Genomic DNA, 11,648 nt, shown 5'->3' on the forward strand with positions numbered 1-11,648 from the left:
CATGTGGCTGACTTAGCCCTTAGGGTTCTGGGTTTTTTTGCTTGTTTCTCTTAAAAAAAAAAAAGTACTGAACTGAACCAAAAGTTCCTCAGAGTGCTCTTTTTGAGGACAGATGCATAGTAGTTTAAAACTGGGTACACTTCCTTCGAAACATTTGAACTCGGAGGAGACTAAAATAACTTAAACTAATTTCTTGCATATCTTCAGCCATTGCATACAAGATGTAAAAGAAAACTGACCAATTCCAAAAAGAAGAGAGAAAAGCAGAGAGAAATCATGGCCATCCAGTCCACCATGATTTTGGTATGATTACAAAATATGATTTTATTAGCTGAACCATCAAGACAAAGCAATGTTTGGTTTAGCTCATCAGAGTGAAGATCAAAAACTCCCATGCTTTGTCTGTAAACACGTAAGAGTTCTGGCTCTAGACACAGCAAAAACAGATACATTTTTAACAGTGCAGGGTAGTCCAGCATCCAACTCATGTCTAAACCCACTTTAATCCAAACTTAGTAATTCTCACATCTGCTTCCAGTAGAAAGCTTTCTTGAACCTAGAATGTTGTCTGGAAATGCTAAGAAAATAGCATGTTGTAAGCAGGCTCATAGAACAGGACACAGAAGGATCTACTTTCTTTTAGAAATGTGGAAGAAGAAAATGTGATTGTTTCTAATCCTTAGGATGCTGCATTTTGCAGGCATGAGTTCTGGGCTGGAGACGCTGACCACCTCCTGCCTCGCATCTTTCTCAAGTGGCTGCTGCTAACCTTGCAGGGAATTACTGTAGCCCTCCTGTTGAAATAGGGCTGACAGCCAGTAAAATACTTGAGGACTGCTAGGAGATAAAGAGGGTGCATGACCCACTTCTCGTGGCTCTGCAGAGGAACAGCACGGGTTTAATCCCCTCTGGCTGAAGATGGCACCAATCCCGGGTCAGTGCTCCAGCCTGCGATCTAGTAACTGGATGTGAAAGCTTATTACACACATGCTATGAAGTGCTTTCTCTCTTAACAAGCAGGTGATTTCTGCTGAGTCTAAATTAAATATAATACAGGTGTCACAACCGCAACAGGTTTCTTCTAAGCTGTGAACAGCTTAGGGGAAGGAGATTAATCAGGCAGAAAATTAAGAGTCTTACCGACCACTTGTCCTCCATGCTTCCCTGATAAGCTAGTTATAGCTAACTCTTCATGCAGCACATGGATTTAGGCAGCAATCTACTCAGCATGCTATTTTGGAGTGAAGGCTAAAGCTGCAAGCCACCTAACATCCAAAGAGACCCCAGATACTCATCTCACAGACTCGGACTTTCACTCTGCAGACAAGGTTAAGTATTGGCAATCTTCAGGCCTTCAGTGCTTTGGTACTTCTAGTCAGAAGAGTACCTCAGTACTCTTTTGACATCAACACAAGTTACTCTATGAGAAGAACCCTCTCCTACCTCCACCTGCATGCAAGTTAAACATTCAAACCTTCTTTTACACAACAAAACAATTATTACCAAATGTCAAAGGTAGAATTTAGGACATTCTATCTATCTAAATAGCACTGAAAAATGTTCAAGCAACTGTATTTTCCACCTTAAGAATTTAATTTACTGTTTAGCAGAGGAAAAAACATTTAAAAGATACTACGCCAGGGGTGTATTTATATCTTTGTACACAGATATTGATCTGTGTATCTTGTATATTTAGGACAAAAGCAAGCTCAAAAAAAGATTAAATGAAGCTTCATTCACTCTTTAACATCTTGCAAATTAGCAAATTGTGTAATTCAAAGAAATACTGTATTTATTTCAAGTACAATCAAGCATAATTAAAGGAGACTTTAAGAACTACATTGTGCATACTACAGGGTAAACTTGAGGAAACAGCATATTTCCATTAGTATCCTAGTTATTTGTGCCCTCTGGTGGAAGTACTTTTATTTTGAACATGCCATGTAGCTCACAATTATCTTCATGGACAACTTTAATACAGTAAGTCTAACATGGAATAGTCCAAATGAGAAAAAGACCTTGATGCTGTTCAATACCAAACTTTTATGCATTTAATAATGCATGCAAGAGATGTGGTGGCAGAAGAAAAAGATAATGCAACACATAATTTTCACATAATCCAGTTCTTACCTGATCTAAGCTGTCCACAACCCTTGCACACAAGAGAGCTCCTGGCAGGTCAAAATAATTATCATACAAATAATATTTAGCTGGAAAAGATAATTTAAAAAATACAGTTTAAACACCTCTTTACTGTATGCTTTAATTACAAATAAAAATTACATATAAATAATAATATAAGCTCCTATTTGTATTTTACTGGTAATAAGCATTATCTATTTCCCAATCATTGTTAACAGAGTCTAACTTTTGGTTGACATAATTGGCAACTTAAAGTTGTTTACCTATATGAAGGCAGCGAGATTTTGACAAGACATTTTAAGATTCCAAAAGCCCAGGTAAAAGAAAAGAGGGAGAACCATGAGTTTTAATTCAGGACAGTATCTTTCAACTCTTCCAAAATATCTATTTCCCTAGTAGTGAAAACACAAGAAAAGTGTTTAAGAAGTTCAGAGACATTTGGACAGGTTTGGCACAGTCATGTGCTTTGCACACTCATGTTGCAGTTCCCCTCAGCCCAAGGGGAAGCATGCTACCATTATTACATCAATCCCCAAAACGGAACTGTATCAGGAGGGTGCAAATGTTCTCCCAGACTATGGTCATGCTCAACAACTCTCTTCAAGGAGTGAAATTAATTAACCAGCAATTTATTTTTTTTCATGATCTTCATTCACAACAGAGACCAAGTGCATGTTTCAGTGAAAAAGAAAAACACATTTCCTTTATGATCAAAGAAAACATCTTTCTTCCTCCATTTTGCAAAAGATTACCTGCAGTTTAGAATAAACATTGCATTTGCAGTCAGCAAAATCTCAAGGAAAGTATCTCCATTTCGTAACAAAATGCACCTTAAGTGAGAACTTCCTGTGTTATTCTCAACTGCCAAGATCAAAGAAAAACGGAGAGGAAACACAGAGCAAGAACACAAACCTAGCCACAGCTCCTTCAAAGTGACTCCTGTCTTAAACACAGGAACCTAAAATGCAAGGGGAGAAGTTTTGTTTCTAAACCTGCTTTGCTCTTTGCACCTGTGCCTAGACCTCCTGTTACTACAGGATTAGTGGCAGTAAGTCAACAATTAAGAAAAATTTAAGGTTTGTCCTAAATGAGATAGGATATCAGTCATCAGGTATTGAGCAATTGTATTGTGCATCATCTGTTCCTCTTGGGTTCTGAGGCTCTGTTTCCTTATCATTACAATAATTATTAGTAGTATTTTTAGTATATTTATTATTATAACATTTCATTTCAATTATAAATTGTTCTCAACCCATGAGATTTACCATTCTGTCTGATTCTCCTGCCTACTGGGCCTGGGCAGGGTGGGAGTGAATGAGCAGCTGTATGGTCCTCAGTTGCCAGCTCAGTTTAAATCGTGATACTGGTTGTATCAGTCTACTTCATCAAGAGACATTGTGACCACCACTATCACCAAAACATGCCTATCATGTCAGCTCATTTGTCTTACCATAAAATAAATACCACAAAATAAATTGAAGGTGAATTCTAGTACTAGAAGTTAAAAACACATAAAAACCAAATCTTCCCCAATCCATTTACCTGTTCTAATAATTCCCAGCTAAAGTATTCTTATAAATCTGTGTTAGTTCTTAACAGTATGAGGTACTGAATGGACCAGAGGAATTTTAAAGAAGAGGACATGCTAAAGTATAGCTACCTGTGCGTGAAACCATTCCACTGACTGTATTAAAATGCTTCCACTCCTTCCTTCCATAGATCTCCAGGATCTCTTCGGATGTCATGCTCTTTGTACCATGGCTTGCCCTGTTTGATGCATCAAGTTGTTTATAAAACAAAACAAAACAGAAAGTAGTTGAAAACATCTAAACTACTACTTGTGCAAAGTTACACACTGAAATTGAATTACAGTGCATGCAAGCTGATCAAAACTGACTCTCTTTATAGCTTAGAAGTTTCCCAGGACCTACTAAGCTTTTATCATATACATTCCAGTTCTCGATAAAGGCCTTACAACACAAAGGTTTGGTTGGCTGGGGGCACAGCTACTGTGCCTCACCTGCTAACACAATCACTCTGTATTGCTCGAATGTTTTCAATTGTGTGAGGACACTCGCTATACTTGAGCTATCAATATACACTGCACAATAAAGCACAGTGCAGAAAGCCTATACATCGTTCTGACGCCTGGTAACATTCACAGAATGCAGGGAAACTATGGAAAAGTGCTAGTTTGGGCCCTGCAAGCAGCTTTTTAATACATAACTACACACAAGCCTTTTTAGGTACTACAAATTAACTGCTCAGACCATCAGATTGGGTCCCATTTTGAAGCAAATGCAAGCAATACCAGGAGAGGTAACTCTGTATCATTCTTCCCTTTAATGAGGTATATCCTGTAATCTTCAATTCTGCATTTAATACTCCAAAATTCATGCTATTAAATTAATTTTGGGACACACAATAATGACTCAAAAGTATTTCTTTCTTCTTTTAATGAGATGTGTGTTTCTTTAGCATCCTCAAGCTCCTTCTTCCACATGTTCTCAGAAAAAAAAAAGAAAAAAGTATAGTCTGTCTTGCATTCTAAATTACATAGATTTTTATTCTGGAACAAAATTAGGAAGAAATGGGACTACGATTGATATACTTTAAGTACATTTACTTTTCAGATTTTTATTTAAAATAGCAGTCTCCTATATCTAAAGAAAAAAAACCAACAAAAAAACCCCCTAAGGATTTACTGAAAGTGATGACTGCAAAACAACTTTTAAGTGGAAAGCCCCCAGAATTCCAAAAGTGAATGTATAACTTTCTGTGGTTAATTTATCTCAGGCTATTTAAATTAGATATTGTACACTTGCAGAATTTTGAATGTCTATGGCACAAAGACAATAGTCATTCCAGTCATTAGTATTAGTCATTAATACTAATTAACTGCCTCGCAAGTCAGTTTACCCTCAATCCAAAGAAAAACCTTACCCTGGATTTTAGCAGACCTGGACAAAGAGTACATTGGTAGCCACCAAAAAAATGAATTCACTTTCAAGCTCAATGTGTCCTCGGAGTCTCAGATTTTATTAAAAATGAGGTATTATTTACAACCAGACAACATCAAAACATTACCAAAAGATTCCATATGTAACATTAAGAGAAAATGAACACCACATTACCAAAGAGTATTTTAACTTTTACATCTAACAAATGAATATATGATGAAATAAGTGTTTTAAATATTTATAAAATTGAGAGATGACAATTAAGAAGGGGGATAAAATGGTAGTATATTTAACAATACAACTTATATTTAACAATTTAGATTTATGGTCAATATTACCTTAAAACTGTTCCATCTTCTGCAAGTTTCAGGAAGTTTCCTTCTTCAATGTCCAATACCAAGCCTTTGCAACTAAGAATAAATTAATTTTAAGGAAGAAACAAAAAAATTAATGCTTTCAGAAGGCTGTCTTCTTATCTATCAGTGATATGCAGTTACAGAAGCTATGGTGCTTCTGCAGCTATGATGCTAGAGAAAACTAAACAAGTCACAACCCTTCAAATACTTCCATGTTTGAACAATTCTCTCTAACTGCATATTATTACAATGAGGATTGGTTTTTCCTTACATAGCAAAATCCCACTAAATAAACCCAGTTCCATATCCACTAAATTTAGGAACTGTTATATAGATTGGTTGGAGGTTTAAGGTCCAAACATATAAAACTAAGAAATGTTTAAGTCAATTCTATTAAAGACTTTTTTTTTTTTTTTGTGGCACCTCCTCTAGTTATTACTTGAGTGATTGCACCAGTTATTACAGAAAAGAGGGGGAGAACATCAGTCTAAATGAGGCAACTCAATAAGCTAAGAACACATGAAGCAGAAGCACTGCTAGCCAGCACAAACAAGGGGAAGAGTTGACAATGCTGGAGATACTTGGCAAGAGTTTCTAATCCTCCCTAATAAATCTTTGTCTTCCAGATAATTGAATTGCCATTTGCTTAGGTTCTTTGAAAAATTAATTCAGAGTTCAGCAGTTAAAATACAAATGAATAAATGAGACTGAGGAAGTAATGACACCTTCATCCTCTGTGAGGCACCCAAAGGAAAGAATATATGCCATGAAGGCAGCAAGCAGATGCCAACCTTTCATGAATGACTCCTGGGAAATTAGCAATGACAAACTTGTTACCAGCACTGTGGACTTGCAGGTCTATGTTAATGAACTTCCTGCTTCAATAAGAGACCAAACCCAAGATATCTAGAGCTGAACAATGGATTTCTTGCATCATAGGACTCAAATTATGATAGATACATCACTTGTCTCATGGAAGTTGAAATCAATCTTGTTGGAAACTGACCAGTCAAATATTGAATTGTAAAAAACATTACACACGAATGCATACATTATTTAAAAAAAACTGTATGTTTCTATATCTAATGATTATTTAGCCTTCAAGCCTTCACCCCCATGGCCTAGATAATAACCTTATGAAGTTAAAAGATCAAGATTCAAATTAAGTTCCTGCTCAGAAACCACTGTGTTCAGAGCAGGAACTTGGGTTTCAGTCCTTTTCATCAAGGCTTTGTGCCTGATGTGCCACCCAAGGGCTACCTTCTGGAACGTCACCTTTCCTTGGTTTCTCAGAAGGCTGTTGTGATTAATCTGCCTTACACAAACAAAACAACATCTGTTGAGATAAAAATTACTAAAATCTAATGGTTTCTGTTGAATAGGATGTAAAAGAGTGAAACTAAAAGGCTTGTGTACAGACAGCTGGAAGCACGAAGCAAGCTTGGATGCTCAGTTCTCTCTTCGAAATACCATTACAACTATCTCATGTTAAATACTATTTAGGACAACTACTTAAAGCTGTAATTTTGGATTTATCCATTGGGCTTAACAATCATAACATCAATTGCCTACAAAATGAAGCTGTTTTCTGAGCTTTGTAAAAGTTACAGCATAAAGCAGTGACGTTATTTTCAATGTACTCACCAGAAGTCTAAGCTGTCTGGAGCTAGAGTCAGCAAGTCTTCATCATATCCCTTCTCTGTTACCAGATACTGGGCAAAACTATCATATATTAGCTACAAATGAAAAAATACATGCATTCATTATATTGATTAAGTAAGATCAGAGACATTGCTTCCTTGAAAAGTGGCAAGATGTGAGTGTTAATGCCTCCTAAGTGAAATCAAGCCATGGAGATAGGGGCCCTGTCCCACTGCCTCCACTGGGAAATAGTGCCCAAGGTTATTTCTGTCGTGGCTGGAAAAGACACAAGAGTTCTGGTGCAATGAGTCCTGCACAACCCAGGTTACAACATTCTGCTTTATAGTCCCTGCGCTCCAGGATTGTTGGGAAATCAAGATAGTAGACTAGTCACTATTTCCCCCTTCCCAATCCTTTTTGCTTTATTTTTTAAAATTTTTAATATCATGGTTACTGAGATTCAACAAGCAGCTTCCAAACCAGTAAACATTTATCCTTAGGGGCATTTAAAAAGTATTTGAAGGAATTTATTTTGAAGAAAAGAGGCAACTACTGAACAAATGGCTATTATTTCTAAGTTCAAATGGCCTAGCATGACACTCAGCAGCTTATTAATGTACTGTGCTGGTAATGTTATACAAGAAGCTCTATGGAGATGCTGCCATGTCCTTAAAGACCATCCAAAAATAGTAATTGCTCCCTTTTTCTCGTGGTTCTTTCATTAAAGCTGTTCCTTGGCCTTTTTTCTTTAATTACAACAGATACTCTTGGAATTAGTATGAATAATGTCTGAGAAAGACAATTATGAAAGCAAATGCTGAAATAGTAAGAACCAACTTCATCTTCAGCTGAGCCTATCAGCCTTTTAAAGTATTTCTTATTTCCAAGAGATAAGGAAGTATGCAATGGGCATGTGTCAGTCTGCCTCTGTCTCCTGTGAGAAGATGAAGAGTGCACCAAGTTTAGTAAAAGTTTTTGGATCTTTTTTCTCCATTTTGTTCATTGGTTGCTTAGCATTTTTTAAAAACCTCTTATAGTTATCAAGTGTCTAATGTTTGCTTTCATCAGACAGAATTTGTGTCAGGAAGAACATGCTTGTGTATGGCAAGAACATGGAAGGTAAGCCCAGTGTTACACAGTTTCCACCTAGATATTTAACAGCTCATACATTTTATTGTTACTTTTGAATCCTCTTTTGCAAGCAAGATGCCTCTCCACTAAAGTTCACACGTAGCTATGGGAAGCAGCACACTTTTTCAGCACAGGATGCACTGACTATTAATAAATGGGACAGCTCATAAACATGAATTTCTATACCAAATTCTGAAATTATCTTGCAATTAGCGTGGGAGTCCTGTGCAGTGCAAAATGTACTGCAAGTGAATGGAGGCAAAGAAAGGGAGAGAGTGAGACACCATGAGCATCCGCGACATAAGATAGCTCCAGAACAGAGTCCTGACATCAACAGAGAAAGACGAGTAAATGTAAGATCACCAGGGAGTTTAGAAACGAAAGTGACAAGGGCGGGAAGGCACAGCACAGGCAGCAGTTCCTCTTCTAAAGAGACCACAGGGCTAAGTCAGAGGCGCCGCATCCCTCTAAACTCGGCGTTTTATTATAAGCACCAGAAAGTTCTCAAAGGTCTCCTGTCCAAAGTGCTGCGGATTCCTCACTCTGCAGCATCTCTGGATTTAGCGGGCGGGCTCTACCTTTTCCTCAGAGCCGCTACGGCCAGGAAAGAAGAACCATTTTCAAGGAAGGAGAAATGGCTGTCCCCTCCGCTCGGGCAGAGAGGCCTGCTGAGGAAGCGCCCGGCGAGGGATGCACTTGCGTTTCTCTTATCTCCCGTGGATGTCTGCCGGCCCCGGGCTCGCTGTGCCCGCCGGAGGGGTCCCGGCCCCACTCCCCGGCTCTTTGCCTTCGGTGGGGCATGCGGCGGGAGCGGGGCGGAGCGGGGCCCCTCCCGCGGCTCCCCTCGGCCGCGCAGCCCGCACTCACCCGTGCGCTCTGCGGGAGGTGGTACCGGCAGAGCGTGTGGTCCAGGTCGAAGCCCACCACGTCGCACTCAGCCAGGGAAAAGTGCTGCTGCATCGCCGAGCCGCCGCCGCCGCAGGCGGGCGGAGGAGGAGGAGGAGAAAGAGGCGGGAGGAGGAAGGAGCGCGGGCGGCGCTTCCTGCGGAGCCGTGGCGGGCAGAGCGGAGCGGGGCCCGCGGGACGCCCTCGGCCCGCCCCGGCCAGCCCCGGCGGGGCCGCCCTCACCTGCGGCACAGCCCCTCGGCGAGCCCGGCGATGGAGGGGCGGGCGCAGGGAGGATGCCCGGAGGCGTGTCCAAGCGCTCGAATTCCAAAAACATGCTTCCCGCCGCGGCTTTGTGTGCTCGGGAGCAGGCGTGGGAACGGAGTGCTCCCGCTCGTCTGGCAGACCGAAAGCGCGAGTCTTCGGGGGTGTTTGCGGGGAGCTGGTGAGCAGAGGGGAACAGGAGTCAGCCTTGGTCAGTCACAGGACAGCCGGTGCCACACCGCAAGGGCTCTACCGGGGACAATTAACATATGTAGGTAGAGAAAACACTACTTACTACTTCATTATGCATCCTCAGCACGTTTGCCATGACTCCAAGCTGTGTGGTGCTCGCTGGAGGGAAGGGATATCATCCTTAGGGACCTTGGCAGGCTTGAGAGGTGGGACTGTGCGAAACTCATGAAGTTCAACAACGCCAGGAGCAAGGTCCTGCACCTGGATCAGGACAATCCCAAGCACGAGGCTGGGCAGAAAATGGACAGAGAGCAGCCCTGAGGAGGAGGACTTGGGGGTATTGGTGGATGAGAAGTTCAATGTGCACTTCCAGCCCAGAAAGCCAACTGTGTCCTCGGATGCATCAAAAGAAATGTGGGCAGCAGGGCAAGAGAGGGGATTCTGCCCATCTACTCCACTCCTGCTCTGTCCACCTCTGGGGCCCCCAGCATAATAAAGATGTGCACCTGCTGGACTGAGTCCTGAGGAGGGTCATGAAGATAATCAGGGGACTGAAGCACCTCTTTTATGAAGGCAGGCTGATAAAGCTGGGGTTGTTCAGCCTGGAGAAGAGAAGGCTTCAGAGAGACCTTACAGCAGCATTCCAATACCTAAAGAACTTACAGGAATGCTGGAGAGGGATTTTCTACAAAGGCATGTAGTGCTGGGACAAGGGCTTTAAACTGAGGGTAGGTTTGGATTAGATGTAAGGAGGAAATTCTTTCCTTTGAGGGTGTGAGGCTCTGGAGCAGGTTGCACAAAGAAGTTGTGGATGCCCCATCCCATAAATAATTGAAGGTTAGGTTGGATGGGGCCGCAAGCAGCCTGGTCTAGTGGAAGGTGTCCCTGTTCATGGCAGGAGGGTTGGAACTGGATGATCTTAAAGGTCACTTCCAAGGCAAACCATTTTATGATTCTTATGTATCAAAGTCCCTGCAGGGTATACTGTATACAGTAAACCACACTATGCTGTGCGTTTGGCTGTGGAAAAACCAAAAATCCATAGGTAATTCCATAGCTACATTTTAATTTACTGACAGTTTGGGTAACCCCCCATTAAGAACAGTAGAGTCCAGTACAGACAGTATGTGTCCAGAATACATAAACAAATAAGCTTTTGATAGGTGTCTGCTGAATAAATAATGCTGTAGTGCAATTAGAAAGAAAGTGCTGTCTGAAAGAAAATATTGTATTTGGAGGAAAGCATACGGATGGGAGTTGCATTAAGGTAGTCTTGTTCTCAGTGGTTGAACTTGAATATAGCTAAGGCTGGAATCAGGATTCTGAAACAACTGGGCTTGACAGTCTTGTTTGAAGGACCTCTTCATTCTTCACTTATTTTCTCTCAGTAGACCAATGACACCATCAAAACTGCTTTGATTTACAAAACATGAAAAATTCTAGTTCAATATATTGTAAATAAATATATTTTATTTTTAAATTCTTGTATGGCTATAAATAGAATAGTATAAAAAAGTATTTAAATTGAGAGCAATTATTAAAAAACATTTATTACAAGTAATCTTTTCCAGTGTTGTCTACCTGCGCACAGCTGTAAGAACTGTGCTTTGTAGGTTGATAAATTTGAGCTCATAACCATAGCAGTGTGCAGAAGAAATTTTGATTATATCAAATTATGATTTGATTTTTGCAGGATGACTCAATGATACTTTGGTATTAAAGAGAAAAACACTTTTGAAAATACATTCAAGTAGTAAATAGATACAATTTTCTTATATATTAAGAGATACAATGTACTTATATATTATGATTCCGTTTTCTATGTTCAGGTAGACACAAAGAAGATTTTGAGAGAAATTTAATAGCATGACCTCTCACATGCATTTAACAATTCCACAGAAAAGTTCAGTATCAGATTAGGAAAGGAACTAGACAGGTAAATATATAGAAACTAAGAAGAAAATTCAAAAATGCTGATAGTAGGACAGGACGAGCATGTAAGGTGTCAGAGCAAGCTAGAAAGGGGTTACAAAGTTTTACCAAAGCCCATTGTACAGCAGTTTCTTTCAAAGGTTCT

General features: G+C 40.2%; 1 protein-coding gene across 2 annotated transcripts in view; it reads right to left on the reverse strand.

Annotated features, from left to right (window-relative positions):
• Positions 1 to 9,320, reverse strand: part of NT5DC1 (5'-nucleotidase domain containing 1) — a 125,870-nt gene extending 116,550 nt beyond the window's left edge. For both annotated transcript variants that reach the window (XM_015621776.2, XM_033512829.1), the window contains exons 1-5: positions 9,098 to 9,320; positions 7,103 to 7,194; positions 5,441 to 5,512; positions 3,803 to 3,909; positions 2,131 to 2,210 (exon numbers count right to left, since the gene is read on the reverse strand). In XM_015621776.2, the coding sequence (XP_015477262.1) occupies positions 2,131 to 2,210; positions 3,803 to 3,909; positions 5,441 to 5,512; positions 7,103 to 7,194; positions 9,098 to 9,190 (444 nt within the window). In that variant the 5' untranslated portion in view covers positions 9,191 to 9,320. The remainder of the gene's footprint in view (positions 1 to 2,130; positions 2,211 to 3,802; positions 3,910 to 5,440; positions 5,513 to 7,102; positions 7,195 to 9,097) is intronic.
• Positions 9,321 to 11,648: the final 2,328 nt, after the last annotated feature.

Source organism: Parus major, chromosome 3 (assembly GCF_001522545.3).
Source record: "Parus major isolate Abel chromosome 3, Parus_major1.1, whole genome shotgun sequence".
NCBI classification, from domain to species: Eukaryota; Metazoa; Chordata; class Aves; order Passeriformes; family Paridae; genus Parus; species Parus major.